The 27,824-nt window shown below is 38.4% G+C and overlaps 1 protein-coding gene across 12 annotated transcripts in view; it reads left to right on the forward strand.

Annotated features, from left to right (window-relative positions):
- Nucleotides 1–273: 273 nt before the first annotated feature.
- Nucleotides 274–27,824, forward strand: part of OSBPL6 (oxysterol binding protein like 6) — a 102,265-nt gene continuing 74,714 nt past the window's right edge. For 7 of the 12 annotated variants that reach the window (XM_046659240.1, XM_046659251.1, XM_046659249.1 and 4 more), the window contains exons 1-2: nt 274–463; nt 22,866–23,121. In XM_046659240.1, coding sequence (XP_046515196.1) covers nt 23,020–23,121 — 102 coding nt within the window. In that variant the 5' untranslated portion in view covers nt 274–463; nt 22,866–23,019. Of the gene's footprint in view, nt 464–3,682; nt 3,869–9,883; nt 9,944–12,794; nt 12,850–22,865; nt 23,122–27,824 lie in introns of all 12 variants that reach the window. The other 5 variants (XM_046659241.1, XM_046659244.1, XM_046659242.1 and 2 more) reach the window with 5 other exon arrangements.

Here is a 27,824-nt window from a genome sequence, read left to right on the forward strand (position 1 = left end):
TGCTATATAAATCGAGAGTTTTCTTACCCCAATCTCTGGGTAAGATATAAATTGTGAATGTTACTGCTTGCTGAGGAGTTCAACAGTTGCATCTTTGGGATTACACATGGTTGAGCAAAGGAGGTGAAAAGCCGAGACATCGTTCCTGGTGAACTTTCTCCTCAAGAGATAACTTGGAAGGACTTTTCTGATTGGCCATCAGCAGTCCGCCCGAGAGGCTCCTGGAAGTTCTGTGGAGATGTACTATATGACTGTAATCTCTTTTTTCAGCTTCTGCCCCTTACTGCAAAACAGCAAGAGAAGGAAATCAAGGAGCCACACCTGTGATTTACCGGATAACCACAGCAGGGTCAATAGACAGACCGAGTTCCCAGAAAAAAGCTGCAGGCATCTGAGGATAAGCCACTTCAAACAGCTTTTACCTTAAAGCCGACCTGGAAGACTTTGACTTCAAGTTACAAAGGTGAGTTAGGAGAACGCCAGCTTAAAATGAAGAGCAGGGTTAGATTAGGCAGTGCTTAATAATAGCCAGAGATTAGTGAGAGAGTGCCAAATCACAGGAAGGTGTTTCTTTCTATCTTTTATGTGTATATCAGATCTAAAAATAATACCTAGTAATCTTGGTTTTGTTTAGACATCTTCATAAAAAGTTCTGCTGTAGTTTTTTAAAGGATAGGAAGTAGAAAAACATGCCAAAGTATTTGTTAGCCTTTTTGTATCTGCAGTTGGCATCATGGGGAAATAAGGCACTCCCCTTCCCTTCTTGAGTAATGACCCCACAGACCGAAGTCTAGAGACGGCCCAGATGTTCTCCTTGCTTTCATTACATACGCCTGTGCACACAAACCCACATGTACATTCAGGCACACGTTTTTAACATAAATCCAGTTTTCATAATCTTTCATAGTAAACAAGTAGATGGTTGATTGGGGTTTTTTTTGCCCATGAGACTGAAGTAACTAATACGATACCAGCAATATTTACTATGGTCTCCTTGTCTCTTTGATATTTGCAATTATTATTTTCAGAGCCATTTCACATACACTGTTCGACATCTTAGGCTCAGTGAGTTTGCTCTTCACAGTTTAGACACGTCCCTCTCAGTTATACAAAGCTTTCTACTTTCTTGAGGTCCGTGATCCCCAGAGTGGGAGGGTGTGCCATTCAAGCTCTTGGGGAGCTTTCGCAAGCTGCGAATCCTCTCCTCAAACTCTTATTTTCCGTGGGGCACAGGGGTGGTGGTGGTGATGATGATGGTGACGGTAACGATAGTTCAGATGTTTGTAATTAGGGAAATGCTCCTCAGGCGTCCTGATACCACTCCTGCCCTTCCTGTGCATGGCCTGGTCCCTCCTGGTAGAGCAGAAGCAAAGGCTCGATGATTTCATATAATCATTGTTATGTGAGAAGCTTTCAGCTTATTACTGCATTATTTGAAATTGCATTTTAAAATTACATTTTAAAGCACAGTTTGCAAACTGATGACCCACAGGTCACATTTTAGACTATATTTTTTTTAGCCTGTAAAAACTTTCTTTTTTTTAGATCGAGATAATTGCCAACACTAGACAATCTGGAGACTTCACATAAAAAATCAGATACCTAGTTTCTTTTGGAAGACTAAAAATCTGGTCTTGTTACTAATCCAAGGACTGAAGTTTGCTAGTCTTTATCAGTCCCCAAAACTTAACTGACCGTCCTTACAGATTTATGTTACTTGCCAGGCACCTGTAGGCTTTTGAGGTTAAAATTCCTGCTTGAAGCATCAATTTCTTATTCTCTCCTTACATGAAGTCATCTCCATGTACTTTACACAGAACACTCTGTTAGTCTTTATTCTCTTTTGGCATTTTATTACTTTGTATAAAATGTGTGTGCTTTGAAAGTGATGGCTTTCTGAAGTTAAGGTGACACCTGCCAGGCTTTCCTATGAAGAAGGAAGACTTTTCCAAAATAAGATGGTCCATTGTTCTTAATTTGGAAATCTGATTTGCATAGTGATAAGGTCTGATTGATTCTTTCCAGACCTTGAGGTTGTCATCTCAGAGTCTGATATTTCATGACCTATGAACTCCATTGCCTGCTCTGACTGTTTTTGTCCCAGGGGGGTAAAACTGATTCATTAAGTTGACTTCTTTTTGAACGACACCTGTAGAGATTTAGAGCTCATTTACTAGCCTCTTACTCATTCCGGACACCAGAGTGATTCACTGAGCAATTGTTGTGCCATCTACATGTGCAGAACTGTTGACACTGAAAAATCTCGCCATCAGAAACAGATGTACCTTCAAGCACAGAGAGTTGTGGTTAATCGCAAAACTTCTCTTTCCCCATCTTCCATCACTGTATATTGGTGGGAAGTGAACTACTTACAGTGATGTTGCTGTTAATTTGATATTGAATCAAGCTTTTATAGGGTAATAAGGAGCTTTAACTATGAAAGCATTTCAAATCATAGGATCCTTATGGCATTGTGCTTCTCTATGTACATTAGTTAAACTCAACATTAATTATTTGATTGTAGTTTAAAGATAGGGGGAGACTGACTCAATTCCAGACCAGTGGTTCTTGTCCCGACGACTCATTTAACTTCAAATGGGTAGTACCTGTTATTTAAGCAGATTTCAGGCCTCAGGATATCCTTTTTTTTTTTTTGCTGAGGAAGATTAGCCATGAGCTAACATCTGTTGCCAATCTTCCTCTTTTTGCTTGAGGAAGATTCACCTTGAGCTAACATCTGTGCCTGTCTTCCTCTACTTTATATATGGGTTGCCACCACAGTGTGGCTGACAGGTGTCAAAGTGGGGCACACTGAACCCTTTAACCACTCTGCCACTGGTCTGGCCCCAGGATATCCATTTTGAATGTTGATGCAAACAACAAAGAAGCCCAGCTGGATTGGATGTTTATTTTGGATAGTTTACTGTCCTTCTGCCTGAATTACTTTGCTCTATCTCATGGGATCTCTTGGGTCAGTATTGCCTAGAATCTCTTGATACTTGACCACATGCAGAGATGAAATGTCCATGAATCCCTTTAACTATCAGGTTTAAGTTCATGGAAATAAGCAACTGGAAATTTGTTTCCACACAATTGCTGAGTTGTGACTTGACTATATGAGAAAGAAATTAAACTTTTCTTTAAAAGGAAAATGCAGGTGATGGGCATCACATTTCCTTAACGAAGTGTGTTTATTTTTACTGTTCTTTTGTCATAGAAATTAGTATGTATGCATGTATACTCAGAAAAGCTTTCAGAAAACCCCTTTATCTCTTTTTCTCGGAGTTCCTACGATCAGCTGCACATTCAATTTCACTTAACTCCCTGAGGAAAGGATAACCAGAACCAGAAAAATGGGAAACAAGGTAGGGAATGCTTGGAAGCCATTATTGACATATGAAACAGGTTGAAGTGTGGTGAAAAAGGTAAACTCAGTAAATCAGCTAACCAGTCAGCAAACTTTATGTGGTTAAGCAAAAACTGGAAGAGGAGAAAGCAGATTCAGCCCTGGCATGCTAGGAAAGCTGATGTTTGCTCTCTTGTGTCTGATTTGAGGATCATGAGATTTCTCCCTCAGGGGGTGGACATGGAGGGACTATCCAATGAGAATTGGCAATGCTGATGCCATTTTACCTGCCCCTTTCTTCCTCTCCTTGGCTGTCCCTGCTTTTTTGTCTCTCAGGTTGAAGGGGGTTTCTTCTGTTCGAGAGGCACCTGTTTCTGAAGAGCTGAGGAACCACCAGGGAGGGAGCAGGCCATTAGCCAGCTCTTCTCTCCAGGGAAGAGGAGTGGGAAGACCTCAAAATGTCCTTCTCACCCTGTTGAAAATAATAGGAACAAGGGACCAGGAAGGAACCTTTGTCCAGAGGTAAAGGCTGTGCACTAGACCAGCCCTCCCCCTGTACGTTCTTTCTCAATCTAATAGGTGAGGTTTTAGAAAGCTGGGTCACCCAAACATCGGAAAGATTTAGACCAGCTTTGACAAATAAATTGTATGTTAAATGCATATCCAGTTAAAAGGTGGAATGAAGAAGTAATTAAGTGAAGAAAAGGAATCTACTGTTAATGTCAAGGGTTTCATATGTAAATAGCGGAGAAGAGGGAAATTTTTGTTTCTTAAGACTTTTTTCATTTTTTGTTATTTTTTTATTTTTTTATTTTTTATTTATTTATTTATTTTTTAAAGATTTTATTTTTTTCCTTTTTCTCCCCAAAGCCCCCCAGTACATAGTTGTATATTCTTCGTTGTGGGTCCTTCTAGTTGTGGCATGTGGGACGCTGCCTCAGCGTGGTTTGATGAGCAGTGCCATGTCCGCGCCCAGGATTCGAACCAACGAAACACTGGACCGCCTGCAGCAGAGCGCACAAACTTAACCACTCGGCCACGGGGCCAGCCCCATGTTCTTTTATTTTATTTTTTAAAAATACTTTCATTTAGAGAAATTTCAAATATATGCAAAAGTGAAGACAATAGCACAGGGAACACACCCAGATGCATTATCCCTCCCCCCTTTTATTCTGAAGTTATTAGAAATTCGGATTATGTCATGTCCACCTGTACATGCTTCATTATGCATCTCTTAATATGCACATTTTCCTATAAAACCATCATGCCATTGTCACACCTAACATTATGCATGATAATTCTTTGATATCATTTATTACTCATTCCATGTTAAAATTTCTCAAAATTATCTTTTTAAAGTTAGTTTATTTGCATCAGATCCAACGTAGTACATACGTTTCATTTGGTTATTGAGTCCTTAAGTCTCTTTTTCCTAGAATATTCCCCCTTTTTTCAAGTCATTTACTTGTTGAAGAAATTAAGCCACTTGGGCAATAGAATGTTCTACATACTGAATTTGGCTGATTGTTGTTATTTAACCTTTTTCTCTGTCACACAAATTACTAGAAAGTGAAAATTAGATCTAGAGGCTTGATTAGATTCAGATTTTACTTTTTTGGCAAGAATTCTGCTTCCATGGGGCTTTGTACTTCACATAGCATCACCTTAGCAGGCATATATGGTCCAGTTGCTCCACTTTTAGTGATGCTAAGATTGAACAATAGCTTCAGAGAGTGGTATCCTGATCCCTCTATTGTGAAGTTCCCCCATCAATTTTTTCACCTCATGATTTCATTCATCAATAATCATTGCCTGAATACATTATTTCATTAGGGATTGTAGAAGTTTTCCTCCCCCTCCCCATCCTATCATTCCTTCTACATTTATGAGCTGGAATTCCTTTGTAAGGCAGGTTCCCTCATCAACTAGTATATGGTGACCCTGAAATACAGTTCATACAGGAAAGGCAGAGTAAGTGCTTAATACTTCCCTCTGAATAGACAATTTCAGAGTTGGTGCTTCAGTTTCTTCAAAAGGCAATCAAAGATGTTTCTTTGATTTTTTGAGCAGGGAGAGAGTTCCTTTCTTTCTTGACTATCATTGTCCATTCATGAATTTTTAAAATAGTTGCTATGTTTTAAATGGTTGCAGTAACTTTTTTTTTCTGGATGCTCAAATAAAACCTTCTTTTCATTGGGAGACCCTTCAGATTGGCTCTGGTATATACATACAGAAAAGAGAAACTATCATAAGTGAATCACAATGAATTTTCACAAACTGAACCTTCCCAAAGAATCAGCACCCAGATCAAAATGCAGAACATCCCAGAAGCTAATGTCCCATTAGTTTCTTTGAGCCTGCTTTTTGCTCAGCAGGATACCTAAAGCTCCTCTTGTTCATTTCGTATTCCAGTCTAAGAATCAGCCATTCCAAGGAGCTCTGGTTCCTTTTAGTAGAAAATGGAATTTAGAAACTACAGTCTGGCCGTGAAGGGTGCTCATTCTTGGTTATCAGTGTTTCCACACTCTTTCAGGGGACAGGGTATGAAATATGTATATTTAAGAATAAAAAATTATTAGTTCATACTGATTTTCCCAAGTAAACTTTATGCCATTTTAGTATTATTTGATGTTGTATTGTATCTCTTTTCTCTTACACTGAAAATCTTGTTTCAGAATAACATCACAAACTCATTTCCTTTGTTCTTTAAGTACATAAAATAGTTCCAAATGAATAATCTCAGCCTTACTACTACTGACTTTTCTATTTTTAGATAGAGAAAAGTGTAGAGTTGTATTTACCTACTATTACTATTATTTTTAGTCTTTCAAGATTTAGGCATGAGGTCAGAAGATGAATTTTTCCCTCAACTCCATTTTTAGTATTAATGTTGATATGTTTCTTGGCAGTGAGATTCAGACTATTAAATCTTTTGTTCACCAGATAATTTGAGTTATTTGCAGCTCATTACATCATAAGCAGGAGATGTTCTAGAAGTGACAGTGGGCTTATTGTACTCTTTAGATGGTGGATCAGTTTGTGCCGCATTGAACGCAGTTATTAGTGTCCGCTCTTCGTCATCGTGCAGGTCCAGAAACAGGAGAAGGGTAAATGCTCTAAATGAAGCAGAGAGCCTGAAAGTGCTCCAGTGGTTTTGTCTGCTTGCTTCTTTTATTTGACAAGTGGATATTTTGTGGATGCTTATCTTGGAATGACTTTCTTTCCCTTGGTTGGGCAGATGATCAAGTGCTTTGATTTTTGGACTCATTTTGTAATATTTGACCCTGGGAGGAATATAAGTGTTTGTAGAGAATATGGGATTAGGTAGTCTCTCCCCCTTCCTTCCTTCCTTCCTTCCTGCCATCTAATCTATTCATCCTTCCTTTCTTTTTCCTACAACCAGGTAGTTCCTTGAACTTGAAGCTGAGGGCTCGGCAATGGGAGGGAAGGAGAGCTGCAACATTCCCCCTTTAGTCTTTTCAGCTTTTCACATGTCTTCCCAAAATATCTCATTCTCAAACCATCATAAGGTTGGAATCCAGCATTTGTGAGTTTTTTCAAAATAGATTTTTACATACAGAAAGATGATTAATACTTTAATTAGTCTAACCTCAAGGGTGATTTAAAATTTTTCTTTATTGACTTTTCACATCAAATGAATAATACCAGGAAATACTGTGTGCAGTGAACCAACAATGCAGATCTACTTTGAAACGTCTGGCTCTCAGAGAACGAGGATATATTGGGAGTAGCAATTCTAAACTTTGTCTCAGTGAGAAGTGATTACAAAGGTGATGGACTAACACGTAGGCTCCCCAAAACTTCACCTGTGTGTGGCTGGTGGTAAAGGTTTGAAATTTCAGAAACAATGGCGGTTTAAATAGTGTGTCTTTGATCATATGCTTTATATCACCCCAACTGTATCTAAAGTGTTCGCTCATTCATTTATTCATTCATTCATCCAGCTGTCTATCAGGCATCTATTCGATATGCTCCAGGCACTATTCTGGGTCCAGGGATTATAACGAGAAGAGCAGGAAAGATAACAGGTGAAGTCCTGGGGATAGACAATGAGCCAGTAAACAAATAATGTCACTCTTGAGTACAGTAAGTGCTGTGAAGGAAATGAAAAGGCTGTTGTCCTGGAAAGTGATGGACTAGGTGCCTATTCTGAGGTGACACAAGCTGAGAACTGAAGGGTGATTTGCTGACTAAATTTTCATGTTTAGAATACTAAATTTAAAAGTACTATACAGTTTATTTAAACAATAAGTACAAATTTGGCATTTGAATTTATTTCCAAATGTCTTTTATTTTTCAGTTACCACTATAAATTATTAAACTTTAAGATTAAAATCTCTTGTTTTGTCAGTTTCTGAGAACTGGAGGAAGTCATGGGTGGAGGATAGGTGGAAACTCTTTGTAGTATATTTATAACTTTTCTGCAAATCTGAAATTATTCCAAAATAAAGCATTTTTTAAAAGAAAAAAACTGGTGAAGAAATACCAAAATGCATACTCAGTCAAGTACAGTGTGGCAAAGATGAGGAAGCCAGACTTACATAGGGAGGGGCAGTGGGGAAAATGGTGGGTGCCAATAACTTATTACTTGAATGCTCTTGTACTCCAGACTTTTGTCCCATCGCTCGTTTTTGGACTAGACAAAATTTGCCCTGTTTAAATGCTTCATTTTACCTTCTTAAATTTCAGAAAACTAGCAAAACTTACAAGTAAAGTTAGTTTACATTTTTCCTAACTTTGAAATTTTTTAAAAAAATTCATGGATTTTGTTGAAATACTCTTGGACTACTTAGGATGTTATCCTTCAGGTGGAAATTAGCAAAGCTTTTTCACATGGGGCTTTTAATAAAACTGGCATAGATAAAAGTTTACTCTGATGAAAACAATCTTTTCTACTTTGTATCTTATTACTATTTTCCAATTTGTGTATTTCTAAACCTAAAGTGTCTACTTTCACCTGTTAGGGGAGAGAGAGAAAGCTGGAGTTGGCAAGAAGTCAGTGAATTCAGACTCTCCTTTGTAAATGCTTTGCCAACTGTACTACAGATTAACAGACCTGGAAGCTGTTTGGTAATCTACAAACTTTGAAAGTACATTTGTCCCTTGGTGTCCGTGGGGGTTCGGTTCCAGGACCCCCGCAGATGCCAAAAATCCATGGATGTTCAAGTCCCTTATATAAAATGGCATAGTATTCGCATCTAACCTACACGCACCCTCCCATATTCTTTAAATCATCTCTAGATTACTTATAATACCTAATACGATGTAAATAGTTGTTATACTGTATTGTTTAGGGAATAGTGACAAGAAAAAAGCCCGTACATGTTCAGTAGGGACACAACCATTGTAGGCCTTTCCGTCTCCAGTTGGTTGAGTCCAGGGATGCAGAACGGGGGATGTGGAGGACTGACTGTACTCTCCAATATTTGGCCCCAAGAATACTTCCTCATCTTTCGTAATCTGGGTCAGGAGTCAGCACTGGGCAAATCTGGCTTGCAGTCTGGTGTTGTACATAAAGTTTTATTGGAAAAAGCCATACTTAACTCGTGTGCGTATTGTCTATGGCTGCTTTTCCACTACAATGGCAGTATTGAGTAGCTGCCACGAGATTGTATGGCTCACAAAGCCTAAAATATTTTCTGTCTGGCCCTTTACATAAAACATTTCCTGACCTCTGATCTAGTCAAAGACAGCGACTGGTTCTCTCTTTCCATTTCTGAATCTGGGATCCAAGAAATTTTGTAATCACAAGGATTAGTAGACAACAGCGTCCTGTTAGTTCACGATAGAGCTTTTTGCTTTATTTTCTTCTTTATTCATAAATGGAGATATTGGATTTGTAGTAAAAGTTTTTCATAAGCCTTCTAAAGATTTTAGAAATAATTTTGTCATATGAAGGTCGTAAATGTTAAATGTTTTAGTTATCACTTAAAATTCTTATTATAATTTTTCTTTTTAATTTCTGAGGAAAAATCTTAACAATTTCTTTGTTTTTAAGGCTTGTGCTCTATTACTTGGGAGGGCCTCTGTGTCTTATACTGTATTATTATTCCATAGAGTTGGTGTTAGGTCCGTGAAGAACAGAGCCCACTTAGCAATCCTTTAAATCTCCTGCATGGTGTGAGGCTTGTTAAAACACAGAGTTTTTGATTCACTAGTATGGACGAGCTCAAGAATTTGCATTTGGAGTAAAGTTCCCAGGTGACATGGTGGTCCTGGGAACAGCTTTCAAAACCTCTGTAACAAACAGCACTGGCATTTCCCAAGCTTGGGATTTGGGGAAAAGCAGCTTTTTTCATCCCAATTCAATATCAAATGACATTTTAAACCTTTCTTTGAATTCCTTAAACTTCTCCTTATTTTCTTTGTGACAGGACGCACTAATGACCCAGATGTCATTTTACCACTCTTACCTGGTTTCCAGTCCCAAAATTCTATTTTTATTGTTGCACTGCTCTTGCGGGGTTTTACTTTAAAAAAAAAAGTCTCTTTACTGTTGTTTTCATTGGATTTCAGTGGGATTTCGGAGTGAAATAGATCCTGTATTCGGTCTTCCAGCTTTATCCCAATGCACATGTGAGTATTTTAGAGTAATGTTTTCTTCCTTGAGTTCCACCAAATCCCATGAGGTAGGTTGGGCACAGAAGCATCTTCCCTGCATAGAGGAAGTTATCACTCTTCAGACACAAGATCACATGATCTGCTGGAAAAGGAAGGCTCAAGCTCAAGCTTTTTGACATCCATTTCTTTGCGAATTTTAACATACCACAAATTTGATGCTCTGTCTGGACCTCAAATCTGGTTTGTCAAGCCATCAGGACTCCTATTCCTTCCCTTTATATCAATATCTCAAGTATTTTTGACACTAAAATAATCTTAATAAGTGTATTATTTGATCATCCTCTTATATTTATGTGTAGGCTGTAGTTTTAATAAGGATATGACACAAAATTCATTTAAAGACATTAACTGGTATATTAGTTTCTATTTTGTGGATTTTTGTTAAATTATGCATTTTCTTCCAAAATGCTCTTTATCTTTTGATGGAAAATTAGCAAACCTTTTACATGGGGGCTTTTAATAAAATAGTGTCATAGATCAAATCAGTCTCAAAATTGGTACTCCTGAGACGTAAGAGTCCTGAACCAGCACATGGAAGAAGTTGATGCTCTCGTGGATACACCATGTGTCCTAAGTCCATTTTCCTCCGAGAGTCGTTTGGAGGAGAGGCTCAGAAGAGAATGCATAATAATAGCGAGCATTTCACATGAATTATTGTATTTACTTCTCACAACATCATCAGGTAGATGTTATATCCCTGTTTTATAGATGAGGAAACTGAGACACAGCGAGATTAAATAAATTGCCTGAGGTTTCATAGCTAGGAAATAACACAGTTGGGATTGGTTTCAAACCCAAGCAATCCATGGGATTTTTTTAGTATAAGAACGAAAGGAAAAAACACCACAGGATGAATGCAGTGGTGTACCGGTAAATGTTTAAAAATCAGCTCTCACACGCACAGAAATGCTGACTTGCATGGCATACGTACACCCACCATGGCTGATTTCAAGTTCCCAAGAGGATGTCTCTGAAGGCTGAGCTGGAGAGCGATGCGTGCAGTTGGCTCTTGAGCCGGTACGAGCTGGCCGCAGCTTCCCTCTAGAGTGTGCGAAGGTTACCACATCCCAGTGAAACGAGGTCACAAGGCTGAAGAACCTAGGGCTGGGCAGGAGATCCTCAGTTTCTGTCAGCTGTTCTTTCCCTTTTGTAACAGTGAATAAGCGATAATTGAAACCAACAATTATGCTGAATGTCCAGCGCAAGTAAATTACGGGTGCCCTGATATGTGGGTAAAGGTCTGCATAAACACTGCTATTCTAGAGGGATGACAGTTTTAAAAAATTCTACTTAAGGTCTCTGACCATGAAATGTCTGTGATTAGGTAGATAATGGCTAGTTGATTAGGTAGGTGGGTGGCAGTTGCAGTAATTCTATGCAGCCAGGCTAACCCGTCAGTGGTGTTTTGAAAGAATTATGCTGCTGCCTCTCTTTCTATTCCTAATGTGCAATGTGGCACCAGCGAGAACAGAACCTACTAATGCCCCAGGCCCCTGGAGTACCATTAGCAGCCTGGTGGGGCTTTTTTTAGGATAGCCAAGAGATTTTCCCTTGGGAATGTTGAAGTTGGTATAGTCTTTCCATCTAATAGGTTAGGAAAGATTTTATAAAGAAGATGAAACTTGAGCACAAAATAATGTAAAATTAATGCTTACATTTTATAAAAGTCATTATAGCTGATAATCAGGAACTTTTTTTATTGTTGTAAAATATACATAAAATTTACCATTTTAACCATTTTTAAGTGTGCTGTTGAGCAGCATTAAATACATTTATGTTGGTCTGTAACCATCACCACTGCTGTGGTCTGAATGTCTGTGTCCTCCCAAAATTCATATGTTGAAATCCTAACCCCCGAGGTGATGGTATTTGGAGGTGGGGCCTTTGGGAGGGGATTAAGTCATGAGGGTGGAGCCCTCATGAATTGAATTAGTGCCTTTATAAAAGATACTCCAGAAAGATCCCTTGCCCTCTTCCACAATGTGAGGACACAGCAATCAGATGGCCATCTATGAACTAAGAAGAGAGTCCTTACCAGGCACTGAATCTGCCGATGCCATGATCCCGGACTTCCCTACCTCCAGAACTGGGAGAAATACGTGTTTGTTGTTTATAAGCCACCATTTGGTAGTATTTTGTTATAGCAGCCCAAATGGAGTAAGACAACCTCCTTCCATCTCCAGAACTTTTTCATCTTCCAAATGGAAACTCTGTACCCATTAAACACTAGCTCCCCATTCTGCCTCCCCGCAGACCCTGGCAACCACCTTCTACTTTCCACCTCTAAAAATTTGACTACTCTAGGTACTTCTATAAATAGAAGCATACCAAATTTCTCCCTTTGTGGCTGGCTTATTTCTTAGCCCAGTGTCTTTAAAGTTCATCCATGGTGTACTATGTTTCAGAATTTCCATTCTTTTTAAGGCTGAATAATATTCCATTGTGGGAATATACCACATTTTGTTTATCCATTCATCCGTTGATGGACACTTGGGTTGCTTCCACCTTTTGGCTATTATAAATAATACTGCTATGAATATGGGTGTACAAATATCTGTTCCAGTCCCTGTTTCAGTTCTTTTGGGTCTATACCCAGAACTGGAATTGCTGGATCATATCATAATTTTGTTTTTAGTTTTTTTAAGGAACTGCCATACTATTTTCAATAGCAATTCCACCATTTTACATTCCCACCAGCAAAACACCAGGGTTGATTCAGGAACATTTTTAACCTAAGCCGTTTTGTTCTGCTTTAGCCACCTTTTCAGCATACCTCCACTCAGTACAGAAACTGTTGTTTTCACAGGAAATTCCTCTGGAGAACAGGACATGTGCTGCTCCTCAAGTCACTTGATGCCTCAGTAAGAGTTTACACACTCTCAACATGGATTTATGAATCGTTAAGGTCACCAAGAGGCAAAATCTTTTGATATTTCCTGTTTTTGCCAAAAAGTCTTTGCACTCTGCTGACAATCAGTACCTATTAGCAGGCATGAACGACATTTCCCAATATTATTTTTGCTGTTAAAATGTGAATTATGGTGCTACCAAAGCTTCTTTTTCAAAGCATATTAGCAAGGGTCAGAAACCAAATGATGAATGAAAAAGTGGCTGACAAATCTTAGAAAATTAGCACTGGTAAAATTATCGAGTGATGGAATCAAAATAGACTTGTCACAAATGTCCATGCCATATGCTCCCATCAAAATCACATGTCCTGTGATCTCATTATATTAAGTATGTTGTACAGCTTTTGTGCCCATGGATTTTTTTAAACCTGTACTGATAACAATCATTTTAGAAATAAAAACTCGCAAGGATGCCTTTTGATAATGTGATGAAAGCTATTGAATATCTCCTTAGGGAAATAACATGCATGTTTATCCACAACTTTTCATATCATTTCAGGAGTTTAAAGAATGAGCCAAACCCCTCGTGAGCCCTAGGTTAAGAACCTTATAAATTGTACTGTATGCTGTCAGTAATGTACCATACTCTAACAAACTTGATTTGTTGTTTAGTTTATTCATTGATTTATCAGTAAATCAAGGGTAAAGAGTAGTGAAAGACTTTGTTGCATGGGCTTTGATGTCAAATAGAGTTAATAAACTTCCTAAGCCCTGTTTTCCTTGTCTGTACACTGTCAATAACAAGAGAGTCATTGAGAATGGATGGAAAGTGCTTGGCATCTGGGACTGGCACATAGAAAGGGCCTGCTATTTTTTTTTTTTTAAGATTTTATTTTTCTTTTTCTCCCCAAAGCCCCCCCATACATAGTTCCGTATTCTTAGTTGTGGATCCTTCTAGTTGTGGCATGTGGGATGCTGCCTCAGCTTGGCCTAATGAACAGTGCCATGTCTGCTCCCAGGATTCGATCTGGCGAAACCCTGGGCCGCCAAAGCGGAGCGCAGGAACTTAACCACTCGGCCACGGGGCCGGCCCCAAGGCCTACTATTTTTATTGAGATATTTTTTCTCTAACATGATAGAGAAAGCTAAACGGGAGGTGGCGGTCCTTTTAGGGACTCTGACCTCAAATGCTATGTTTGATGTGCTTTTCACTTGATTTTTTCAAAAACCATTTATGTTTTGTTAATTATAAAGTTAGCAGATGTCCAGAGAAGAAGGATTGCTTGGGGAAACATGTAAGAGGTATTTTGGTTGTTCAGGATAAGGAAGTATTCCCTAATCTCTCTCTGACAACAATTTTTTGAAGACTCGGTTCTGAGAACAATTGAATGCATAATGCCCAAGAGCCAACAAAACCTAAAACAGAAGGAAAGAGCTGGGCCATGTTCCTGGCATATAAGTGTCATACCACATACTAAATTAAAGTGAGATGGGAAAGAATATATAATTATTAAATCTAGGGGCCTATGTCCCAATTAGAGAATACATCAGCTCAAATTATAGTTTTTGAATAAAGACATCATCACATGACAATTTAACAGAGATTAGTGTGATATTAGAAAATGCCTGATTTAAGCTGACTTTCAGGGAAACTTCCATATGAAAAGTTACGGATAAATAAGTAGAACAATTAATTCTTAAGTCATTGAAGAAAATTTAGCCTGGTTCAAAAAACTAGAGGCAGTGTGACCTAAGGGAAGCTTTGCTATTCAAGACTTTTGAAATATCAATGAAATATCAATGAAATATCAATGAAATATCAATGTATAAAGTAAAGTGAGGGACCCTTTCTCCTTCTTGAGTCGAATCAGGCCTTTGGCCTAGTTTTATGTGATTTGCACAGCAGGAAGTGATTTCCCCACATATCATTTGAATTGTAGAAATACATAATTACATTGTCTTTTTACTGTAAGTTTAAAGGCAGCAAGACTTGGATGTTACCCAATGGTTTAGGAAACCCATATCTTTCTTCTTTAATGTTCTCTTTTTAAATCCGTGTAGCTGAGAGTGTGCGTGGGGCTCCACATTTCTCTGGCATTGGTCGAGCGTCTCTGCGTTCAGTGAGATGTGTGTGAGAGAGGCAGCAGACAGAGAATGTGTGTCTACCTTCCTTTGTCTCCGGACACCCCCTTCTGTGATTCTCCACTTTAAATAGACATAAAATAAAACATTTTACTATGTTTTATTTACATTTAATCATAGAGTTATGTCTCTAAAAACAGCTTTTAAAAGTTGAATCATATGCTTTATCTCAAAAGAAAAAATATTTTTCAAAATGGAAATAGCTTTATTGCGTTTTCTGGAATTAATATATATCTGGTATAAAAAAAGAACAAATATTTAAAATTTGGGAAAAAAAATCACCTCAGATTTCACCACCTAAATTGTTGATATTTCTGCCATAATTTATTTCACCAGTTTTAGGAATCTTGAATTGTTTTTGTCATCACTTCAATTGATATATATATATATATATATATAATTGGTATCTTTCTCTCTATATATCTTATATATCTTATATAGATAGATAGATTTATATATATATATATATAAGAGGGGAGGGGGAGGGAGAAAGGGTGAGTAGGCGCCTGTGTGTGGTGATGGACTGTAATTAGTCTTTGGGTGGTGAACATGATGTAATCTACACAGAAATTGAAATATAATGATGTACACTCGAAATTTATATAATATTATAAACAATTATATAATGTTATATAATTATATAATGTTGTATATATAAATTACATAATGTTATAAACCAATGTTACTGCAATAAAAAAAATAAGTGTGCGGTAAAGGATCTAACTTTTATTTTTATTTTTTGAAGTTGTTAAATAATGCCTCCTTTTCTTACTGATATATACATATATTTGTTTTTTAAGACTTTTTTTTTAGAGCAGTTTTAGGTTCACAGCAAAATCGAGCAGAAAGAGTCCCACATACCACTGCCCCCACACAGCCATAACCTCCCCCACTATCAACATCCCACACTAGAGTGGTACATTTGTTACAATCGATGAACCTACGTTGACACATCCTTATCACCCAAAGTCCATAGTTTACATTAGGGTTCACTCTAGGTGTTGTACATTTTATGACAAATGGATAATGACATGTATCCATCGTTATAGTATCATACAGAGTAGATTCACTGCCCTAAAAATCCTCTGTGCTCCACCTCGTCATCGCTGCCCCCACTCCAACCCCTGGCAACCACTGATTTTTTTCTGTCTCCATAGTTTTGCCTTTTCCAAAATGTTGTATAATTGGAATTACGCAGTATGTAACCTTTTCAGATTGACTTCCTTCACTTTAAAAATTATATAGATAAATAGATATCTAGATAGATAGATAAATATACATATATATAAATTTTGTAAACAGCTACTTTACTGAAAGATTTTTTTTCTGGTTCATTTCTATTTGATTCTTATGTGCATTTCAGATGGAATATTATATTATTCATTGGTGAGCACTCTCAGAACAATATTACTAGGGCGAAAGCTAGCATCATTTTGTTGCTGATGTTAATGGAAATGGCACTGACTCACCATTAGGCCTGATGCTGGATTGATTTATGTGTGTGTGTGTGTGTGTGTGTGTATGTTTATGTGTTTGTCTATTTTCAAATATTCCACGATATCATTTTTATTTTTCTTTAGCTCAAGTAATTTAGGAGAGTGTATTTTCAAAAATCTTCAAGGTTTAACCCCTACTTGCTTCCACTTTTTCATTCAGATTTAATTTATTGAATTGCTTCAGAGGATGTGATCTAAATTCAGCAATTTCACTAGGATCTATCTTATTTTGATTTGCTTCTTACTAATTTTGTGAGATAAAAATTTTTATTTTTATTTGCCAGATAAAGATAGTTATTGATAAAAGATTTTATTTTCCAAATTGAAGTCTTCCTTATGTTCAGGGATATTTTCAATATTATTTATTTTCTTTTTTAGTCATTGTCTTCGGGGCCATTAGTATCTAGAGATTCAGGTTCCATTTTCTGTTAACTTTTCCTTGCCCCTTTTTCTGGTTGCGAGATGATTTCCTCAATATTACCTTTTTTTTTTTTTTTTATGGATTGGCACCTGGGCTAACAACTTATTCCTTTTTTTTTTTTTTTTTTTTTTTTTTTCCCCCCCCCCCCCCCCCCCCCCCCCCCCGCCGTACACATTTGTATATCTTAGTTGCAGGTCCTTCTAGTTGTGGGATGTAGGACGCCGCCTCAACGTAGCCTGACGAGTGGGGTGCCATGTCCACGCCCAGGATCCGAACCCTGGGCTGCAGTGGAGCGTGCAAACTTAACCACTTGGCCACGGAACCGGCCCCTCAATATTACCTTTTTAATCTACGTACTGACTAGATTTTTTCTGCAGAATCATTTTGTGCTTCATTAATATCATTTTAATTCCTGCGTTTAAATTCTAGTGTCCTTATTTGTTTCCTCAGTTTCTTACCCATGTCAGTTCCCATTGCATCTGAGCCTGTCTTATCTCTTATTCAGATTCCAGTTTTTAAAAAAAACTTTGTTGATGTGTAAAGCACCTGGGCTCTAAAGGCACCTCTCTCTTTTGCTAGGATTGGCACTCCAAATAAGCCCTCTGTATCTCTTGCACACAATTTTCTCTCCTTTGGTGGGAATAATTTTTTATAGTGTTTGAAATACACACACACACATATTTTTTCTACTTTTCTTTGTGTGAGATCTGCTCTTTGTCAGAAGATTATTTGTGCCAATTATCCTTGGCTCCCTTCATGTTTACTTGGTTAGCATTCAAATCCTCCTCTTAAAATTCCCCCTGGAGGGCTGGATGATGTAGGATGTAGGTTTGTCTTATTCATACTTAGTAAAGAGCCTTAGGAGAGTGGGGAGGGGTTAGATCTCTGTCACTCAAAATCAGAGAACTTGTTTCTATGCATACTTTTTTCCTCACTTTTGTAAATGGCTGCACCAGAAGCCAGTTTGGGGAATGGAGGCTATATTTTGGGGGTATGTTGTAACATAGCTGTGATGCTCTTCAGAAGGCAAGACTGAAGGATTGTAAATGGGATTGTATTCTTGACTTCTCTTTCTGTTAGCTCGTTATTAGAGTATAGAAATGCAACAGATTTTTGTAAGTTGATTTTGTACCCTGCAACTTTGCTGTAGTTGTTGATTATTTCTAACAGTTTTCTGATGGATTCTTTAGGGTTTTCTATATATAAAATCATGTCATGTGCAAACAGAATTTCACTTCTTCCTTGCCAATTTGGATAACTTTTATTTCTTTTTCTTGTCTAATTGCTGTGGCCAAAACCTCCAGTACTATGGCAATAGTGAGCACCCTTGTCTTGTTCCTGTTCTCAGAGGAATGGCTTTCAGTTTTTCACCATAAGTATGATGTTAGCTGTGGGTTTGTCACCCATTGCCTTTATTATGTTGAGGTATTTTCTTTCTATATCCATTTTATTGAGAGTTTTTATCATAAATGGATGTTGGATCTTGTCAGTGCTTTCTCGGCATCTATTGAGATGATCACGTCATTTTTATTCCTCATTTTGTCAACGTGGTGTATCACATTGATTGATTTGGGGGTGTTTAACCATCCCTGCGTCCGAGGTATAAGTCCCACTTCATCATGCTGTATGATCCTTTTAATGTATTGCAGTATTCAGTTTGCCAATATTTTGTCGAGGGTTTTTGCATCTATGTTCATGAGTGATATTGGCCTATAATTTTCCTTCTTTTTGTTGTTCTTGTCTGGTTTTGGTATAAGGGTGATGTTGCCCTCATGGAATGAATTAGAAAATGTTCCACCTTCTTCAGTTTTTTGGAATAGTTTGAGGAGGATAGATATTAAATCTTCCTTGAATGTTTGGTAGAATTCTCCAGAGAAGTCATCTGGTCCTGGACTTTTCTTTTCTGGGAGGTTTTTGATTACTGTTTCAATCTCTTTACTTGTGATTGGTCTATTCAGATTCTCTATTTCTCTTTGATTCAGTTATGGGAGGTTGTATGAGTCTAAGAATTTATCCATTTCTTCTAGATGGTCAGATTTGTTGGCATATAGTTTTTCATAATATTCTCTTATAATCCTTTGTATTTTTGTGGTATCCATTGTAATTTCTCCTTTTTAATTTTATTTATTTGACCCTTCTGTCTTTTATTCTCCTTCTTTGGTTGAAGCAGAACCAAAATGTTAACCATGCTTATTTCTAGGTGGTGAAACTAGAGTCAATTTGAATATTTTCATGTGCACCTTTAATCTTTCCCTGTGGTAAACATAGTAGATTATATTATTGTGCCCAAGTATTTACTGCTTCTCCCTCTGGGAGGATTATACTTTCATGCATCATTGACCTCACTTTGGCCATGTGACTTGCTTTGGCCAATAAAATGTGAGTGAAAGTGACATTTGCCACCTGTAAGCAAAAGCTGAAGAGCTATCTCATGGTTCTGCCCTGACTCTTTTTCTCCTTCCCATGGAGGTTGCTCCTTCAGCTTGGAATGAAGAGGATACAGCGTAGGGCTGCAACTGACATCTAAAGGACATGTAAATAGTGAGAATAAACCTGTCTTGGAAGCCCTTGAGATTTGGGGGTTGTTTTGTTACCACATCACAGCTTAGCCCAGGCTAAGTAGTCCCCAGTTTCACGTATTTTTCTGAACACGTACAATTTTTGATGTCTATGAACAGCAAGTTCTAGAAGTCTTCCCTACCATATTTGCTTTAGTTAAGTCCCTGGATCTTTATCTGAATTTTATGTCCCTCAATGTAAATGCAAATGTTGCAGCACTCAGAAACAATTGTAGTGATCTGCTGATACAATGGAGGAATGAGACAGGAAAATTAGATGTTTGGCTCTCATATTGCTGTTGTTTTCAGCCACAGCACTTTTATCATTGATAATAGGAATTATGTTGGTGTTGTCTTTAGAATCTATGGTCTTTCTTTGGTTTAGAATTTTGTTTAGGCAATTTCTGAAAATGTGCTTTGATAGAGATGAAATAAGTATTTTTTATGTCACAGCAATTCTTACACTCCAGGAATAAAGAATAAGTAGGTACAACCTACTTAGAGAGTTTAGACTTACCTTTGTCATGCATTTTGAAATAGAGCAGGTGATTAGACATTTGATTGATAATCAGGTTGGAATGATCTTTAAAGGTCATCTTATTCAACCTTAGATTAGGTACTTGAAACCCTGTTAAAAAAAATCAAAAGTCAATAGAAACAACAGCAATAACCTCAAAAACAATTCTCAGAATGAATTAAATTCTTACTCACCTTTTCTTCATTCTTGATATGATTCTAGATATTCATAATTGTAATTCAACCAAAATGTTGCCCTTTGATCATAGACAAATTACCCTGAAAATGTCGTGTTAGATTAAAACAAAAACCAAGGTGTTGGCTTTGGTGTTAATAGGGAAGGAGTAGTTAGATGCAGTTAAGAAAAAAAAAAAGTCCAATAGAGGAAATGCTGGCCCTTGATGTAGCTTGGATTGAATTTACTTCCAAATGGATAAGAGCTTAATGAGTTTGGTTGTCTCAGCCTCATCCCTTGGGGGCACTGGAGCACATCACAGAACCTCCATACTTTTAGCTCTAGTGTCAACATCTACCTCTAAAACGTTTTGGACTAGAAAGCAAAGTACTTCAAATCAAGGATCTGAGCAGTGTTCTTGCTTCTGTTTGCTGGCACCGGAGCTTGGCTTGAGAAATTTTACTCACACTTATTAGACAACCTTCATAAACAGAAGGATTAGATGATTATCTGTCAAGTGTCGGTTTCTTACTGCCTTTTGCCGAGATGAACTGAAACCTGCTCCAGAGCCAAGGAAAGAGCTCTGGAGCTCTTTCTATTTCTATTAGCCCCAAGTCAAGTTTTGTTTCAAGAGAAATTTCACCTTCCACTTTTGGGGATAAGTAGCTTTTATTTTTCCTGTGGTGACAGTGAAGTTGAATCTTAAGAAAGCATTACGAGTTCTATTCACTGGAAAGTCCAGTTTTCCCAATTTATGATAATTTGCCTTTTAATTATCAGAATTGTTCTTTCAAATAGTCTCTATAACCAAGTGACCATTAAAATCCTAATTAACACATTCAGGGACACATAATCCATTATTATAATGTGGCAGATTTAAAAAGTATAACTATTTATAGCATAAAATTTAATTTACTTGAACCTGCAGAGTTTGCGTGATCTATACGTAAATCACTTGATACCTTTGTATCACTAACATAATCTATTAAACATGCGTCTCCAGTCTAAATTTCTCTGAGCCCCAGACCTACTTTTCCAAGTGTCTGTTGCCATTTGAATGCCTCAGTTGTACCTGAAACTCAACCTGTCTGAAACCATACTCACGACCCTCTGTCAGTCCTGGCTTTCCTTTGGCCAGCCTGCGCTGACCTGGGAGTCCTCGTCCGCCCTGTCTTTTCCTCCTCCCCCATATCCAGTCATGGCTTACAGGACTTGGCGTTGAGTTTCATGCCACCACTCCAGTCTGTCATCTCTCACCTCCTGATTGGGCCTCCCTCTTCTTTATTCCCAATTTGGTTCTCCTCATGGTGGCCAAAGGATCTTTTTACACACATGTATGTGTTTATACCACACCCCTTTAGGGCTTCTTCTGCTTATGATAAAAATCAAAATGCTGAACCTGGCCGACAGGGCCCTGCAGGGCCTGGCCTCTGCTTTCCTATGACCTTCATGTCACTGTCGCTCTGTGCTCTAATCATATAGGCCAGCACTAATTCCTAGATCATGCCATGCTGGACACCCAGACACCTGGTTAACTCCTACTCATCCTTCAGATCTCAGCTCACACCCCCCTGCTCAGGGATACCTCTGACTTCCAGACCCAGTTGGTTCCCCCTTGCCATGTGTCCTCATAATACCCCAGGTACCTTCATCCTGTTTTGATTATTTGATTGACTGTCTCTCCGCCTGAACTGAAGTTCAGGTCTCATTTTTCTTTGGCCTAAAGATTGGTATCTGATCGTGGCCAGCAGCTTTCTCTTTCAACTGGGGTGCTAAAGTACTTACCCAAGTGTTGTGCGCTTCCTTCAAGCAATATTATCATTAAGATAGGGGCTGGAATTTAGCCTTCCATCTTCTTAGAAGAGGATAAAGTTCACTTGATTGGTCAGTCTTTTTGGTCACAGATTGTTGTGTGAACTTTTCATCTTACTCTCTCGTGGTTACCTTTAAAAAGTTTTTTTATAGCAACCCATGGTGCCAGTTGAACGGTTTTTCTCTTTTAGGCACAAGGTTTTAGCCCTGGTTCTTACAGTGCAGACTTTCTTATGAATCCAAGTGAAAAATGAAGGGGCTCTTGGCTGTGGATAGGTGAAGCAACTCCAAGCATTGCCCCAGTTCCAAAACATACCTGTCAATTTGTAGATGCTTGATAGCCTGTTGGTCGTTGAGTTGAGAGTCATGTGTAGGTGTGCTGTGGTCTTGAGGTGCAATAACCGTGGATGTGTGTATTCCTTGATCTTTCCTAAATGCTGGATCACATGATGCACAAAATGCATGGACGCTTTTACGTTTTCTGTCTGACTTTTGTGTTGGATTTAACCATCACATACATGACATGGATAAACCAAAATGAAGACAAACGTGGACTGAGCTCTTATTATAATCCATTGGGCAGGGAAAGTTGACTCTCAGGGGAAGAAACGGTTGGACTTTGGCATGAGGGTCCAGAACATAGCATCATAATCTGCTTTAAAACAAAGAGAGTGTAAGGGAAGAATATGACTTTAGCACATGATTTCTTCCCGTTTTCCTTGTTGGTAGATTTTTGTTACATATTAACCCTTCTATCCTCTACCTTAAGGTCTAGAGGAAGAAATAATATTTGCTAATGTGTCAGAGTTCTTCCTCTCACTAACATGTTAGTATTTTTTCCTAAATATAATGATTTTTTATTTGTTTTAATTACTTACGTGAAGTTTTTTTGTTTGTTTTGCTTTTAGGTGTTTTGGACACCCAGAATATTTGCCTCCTCTTTTCTAGTCAATCCTGATTCATGAAATGGACTAAAGCTGAAAAATCATCTACTTCTGTGTCTGTGAGTTTGCGACACAATTGGGATGGTCTTACGTGCATACAGCTAGACTCGCTGCAGCTATGAGTTCAGACGAGAAGGGCATCTCCCCTGCTCATAAAACGTCCACTCCAACCCATAGAAGTGCCTCCTCTTCAACGTCCTCCCAAAGGGAGAGTCGGCAGGTAAGAGAAGAGTATAAAGTGCATTTTGGTATTTTATGCAAATACAGTACCATTAGGATGTAATGGAATTGCTAATTAATTCTGAAATTTTGTTGTGAGGATTCTTATTCCACAGGAAAACTCACTGTTTTCGGTAGATCACCCTGATGATGTCACGAATATCCTGCTCTTGCTTTTCTGTTGTTTAGGATCTTTTTTTTAGCGTGCAGACCACAGGAAGGGTGGCCCTCTGGGTTTCCTCTCGCTGTCTGCACCTGGAGGCAGGGGCCAACTCCAGGAACTTGAATGTTCCACTCTCCCTCTCTTCATCCGTGGAGATGGAAGGGATCTGGACCTGCAAAGGTTGTCTTCCTACAAGTCTCTCGCTGGCCTGTCAAGCACTAACTTCTGTTTTGTGTTTCATGGAATCTAGTAGCAGTCAGATTCAGAAATTAGGATACGTATAAAATTGTAGTATCAGGGAATTAAGGACAGTGAGAACTCAGACAATGTTTAAAGTAGAGAAAGTGAATTATTGTTGCTTAATTATCCCATTAAGCCAATTTTTTTTGACAAATTATTTTTGTTTATACAGAGTTATTTCGTTACTACTTCAGCGGCTAGTCTGCCGCCAAGGTTGGGTGGGAATGAGTCCGTATAAATTCTCTTCATTGTCAGAACAGGTGGTGCTTTTGCCAAGCACTTGTCTGAGTGTTACTGTTTGCTATTATAATGTTATCTTGTGATAGGATTTTTGTTGTGTAACTGGAAATTCACAATAAGCAGGTGTTGTTAGCTTTTCCTAAAAACTCTCCTTTCGCGGGGCATTCGATCAGTGAAGATTCTTGGAGGGGTTTCCCCCCCAATTTTGTGTGCTCCAAATATATGACTTGGGTCTTGAGATAGCCAGTTCCAGAAGTGAATTCTTTCTTTTCGATGGTGGGAATGCACTTCTGGGGGTGTTCCTTAGGAAGTCATCAGTCTACAAACCCTTCCAGCACTCCCTCTCTTATTTCCAGCAAGAGATTCCAGGGGAATCTGTTAGAATCAGGGATTCCTTGTCTGTCTATCTTTCACAGATTCTAAGGCAGATATTTCAACCACAGGTCTTGGGGAATTTTTGACATTGGTGTCCTTTCCAATAGAGTTCAAATAGGACAGTTATATTCTGTTCGTTACAAGCCGTTATACCATTAACTAAATCTATGATTACACACAGTGATAATATTTATTGTATTGCATTTGTAGCGTCAAAGAAAGGAAGAGTGCCATGAATGAAAACACATTTATATTAAATAACAACTGCATGATTAGATGCTGAGTTTGCAAATTCAGTCTACCCTTCACCTGCCCTTTCCTGTTACGACTTCTCCATTTTTTCCTTGCCCTGGGCATTTAAATTTAGAGACATTTTAAGCAACATGGCCTTCCTGGCTGCTGGGGAAAGGGAGGGGATCAACCCAGCTCACCCTGGAGAATTGTGGCAAATGGAAAAGACTGATGACTGCCGTGAAACATCTGTTGTGCATGGTTGATCTGCCTGTTGGACCTGAGCTCTGGGGCCAGCATGCAAAACAACAGGGAAAAACGGAGACCCTGCTCTGCCAGAGTGTGTTTGAAGGTGGAATGTGTGACTCCTAGCTGGCTTGTGAATGGAGGTTTTATGATGGGAATAAAGGAACATGTTTGTAAATTGATAAAGAATTTTAAAAAACTAAGACAATATTCAAATGGTTTTTCTTCTTTAAGGAGAGAGATGACTTTCATTCCTGTTTATCTCAGCAGGTGGAAACTCTCCCAAATACTTTCCCTTTTGGTTCCTTTCTGTGTCCTGCTTTGTGTTTCTTCATCTCCCTAAAGGGAAAGAAGAATAAAAAACAATTATAGTTCTGTTTTTCCTTTTCTCTTGCAATTGCTTCCTAAAATCCAATATTAATTATGGAAATCAGAAATTTCAAGTGATCCTGTGATGTGATGTGATGTGGTGTTTTTTGTATGCATCTATTTTTGTGTGATAATTATGACATAAAACATAACTATGAAAATATGTTTTCATAATGAAGGGGCATAGAGAAGGTATGATAAATTAGTCTTCACTGAATGTTACCATTCTCCTGATTTGATTGATATCTATGCAGATGGTACCAAATCGCAAAGTCCATCCCTATTTCTCTCCTAAATTTATCATGTAGGTAAAGGATCTAGCACAAAGCTGAGAATACTTTAATACATGTTACTTTAATACACAATAATTAACGTGGTACTTTAATACACGTTATTTGCCTGTCCTTCCCAAGTTCGAGTCCTGGATCACTAATTAATCGATTAGGCATTTCTGCTTAGATGTACCACTATCACCTTGAACCAATATATATAAACCTGTTTGCTATCGGGATAATCATTCTCTCATGGACCCAGGGTCAAAGCCATTCTGTTCTCCTTTGCCTCTCCCACATTGAGTAGGTTAACAAGTCCTATTCATTATTTCCTCCTTCATAATATCATAATTTTTTTCCATTCCCACTGTCCACTCCCTAGCCCACACTCTCATCACCTGAACCCGGGATCCTGCAGAGTGCTCTTGCCTCACTGTCTCCATTATGGCCCCATGAGATCGAAGTTCCCTAATACAGCAGATTCATGCTCAAAACCCTTCAGAGACTCTTGGTTACACCATTAAGACCAGATTTACCTGCTTAGTGTCCAGGGACCACCATCATCTGATCCAGCCTCAGTGTCCCATTTTCCTTCTAACCTGTACAGTCTTATCTGCTCATGGTTCCTAAAACTGCCTTGTCTTTATCTCTGCCCTTCTCTTTGCTGCATGGATTGCCCATCACCCTCCTCTTGACCTGATACCTCCGTATGCTTCAGCGCCTGGAACATTTTCACTGACCACTCAAACCTACGTTGCCCTCTCCCTTCTCTGAACTTTTATAGAACTTTTTGACAACATTTGACATTTTATATTGTTTATCTTTTTATGTATGACCTCCCCAACTGTATTGTGAGATCTTTTAAATAGACTATGCACTCTAATTCCTCAGAGACAAGTCTTGCACTTCAAATACTTTAGTATATCCTAGAGAATATTTTTAAAGACCTGCAACAATATTGGTCTTGTCTTTTTATTACAGATTTTCCAGTCCAGATTTATTTGTCCTCTCCCTTCTTCCTTACTCATAGATATGTAAAACAAAGGACATCTGCCAAGTGCATAGTGGTAATTGGCTCCCCTTCCTGACACTGAGTTATGCAGCCCAACAGGTGAAGGAGGGAGAGGAGTTGGGAGATAAAGTGATTTATTTAATGTGATCACTAAGTGTTTCTTTACCAATGAGAGGGTCAAGACTCCACTTAGCATTTGACAAATTGGAAGACTTTAGTAATTGCTCCATTTACATTTCATTCAAGTCTAATATTAGATGTTGTAACACCTAATAAAATTGGCTGTGTGTGTAATCTATTATGTCTCAGAAGCTGCAAGAAATATGCACCCTAAACTTTTCAAAGAGGATATAAAGGAGTCCAGTGAACACATAAACCAGCATTTCTCAAAGTATGTGCCAAGGAAGGCCTGTCCCTTGAGATGTTGCGTGAAAAGAGGGTTCTGCTGTCAAGTAAGTTAGAGAAATGCTAAACACTCTCTTTTTGCAGTGCACATTAATAAATTAAGGACCTTAAAAAATCCTGCAGTTAGAAGTTTATTTAACTGATCACTTCTACAGTTTAGTAGACTGTGGAACAATTTTTATTTTCCTAAGATTACATTGTTAAAAATCCAGATTCTCCTTTCTGTTAATAAATTGGAAGATCTAGGAACACCGGGCATGGATTCCAAATTGCAAATCTAGACTGGGTTCAACAGTGGCTTCCCCTTGTGGGCACAGATGTTAGCTCAGGGCTAATCTTCCTCAAGCAGAAAAAGAAAAAAAGAGGAAGACTGGCAATAGATGTTAGCTCAGGGCAATTCTAACTCAGCAAAAAATAAATAAATAAATAAAGAAGCTTTGACAGTATAAAGTAGTAGAAGTTAGGATTAAGCTATAATATTGGACAACAATAAAATGTAAGGCAAAAATTAAAAAAAAAAGAGTGGCTTCCCCTTTAGATGGAGCATTTGCACTCTCATCAGCCACAATCCCTACCCCCCCTTATTGTATTTCAATACTTATTTATGTTTCTTGCCTGGCCCCTGAAGCCATTTGAATTTGCCAACTCTGATCCTGGATATCAAGTCAACCACAGTAATATTTAAATGACCGAGAGTGATCTCCACTTGGATGTTAAGAAGGCATCTCAAACTTAACATGTCCAAAACTGAACTCTTAATTTCCCTCTCACATCTGCTCCTTTTCAGTCTTCCTGATCTCAGTAACCAGCAACTCTGTCCTTTCATTTGGTAAGGCCAAAACACTCACCAGGCGTCATCCTTGACTCCTCTCTTTTTCTCACATCCTGCTTCCAAACCCTCAGCGAATCCTGTTGGTCCTACCTTCAGGATGTATCTGGAATCTGACCACTACTTACCAACCTCTTCCCCCTCCACCCTGGTCTGAGCCACCATCATTTCTCACGAGGACTATTGCCATAGTCTTCTAACTGGTCCCCCTGCCTCTACCCTTGCCCAACATACAGGTCACTTTTTACAGACTAGTCAGAGTGATCCCTTCAGACTTAAGTCAGATCAAGCCACTCCTCTGCTTCAGGCCCTCCAGTGGTTT

This window comes from Equus quagga, chromosome 4, assembly GCF_021613505.1.
Source record: "Equus quagga isolate Etosha38 chromosome 4, UCLA_HA_Equagga_1.0, whole genome shotgun sequence".
In the NCBI taxonomy this organism is placed as follows: Eukaryota; Metazoa; Chordata; class Mammalia; order Perissodactyla; family Equidae; genus Equus; species Equus quagga.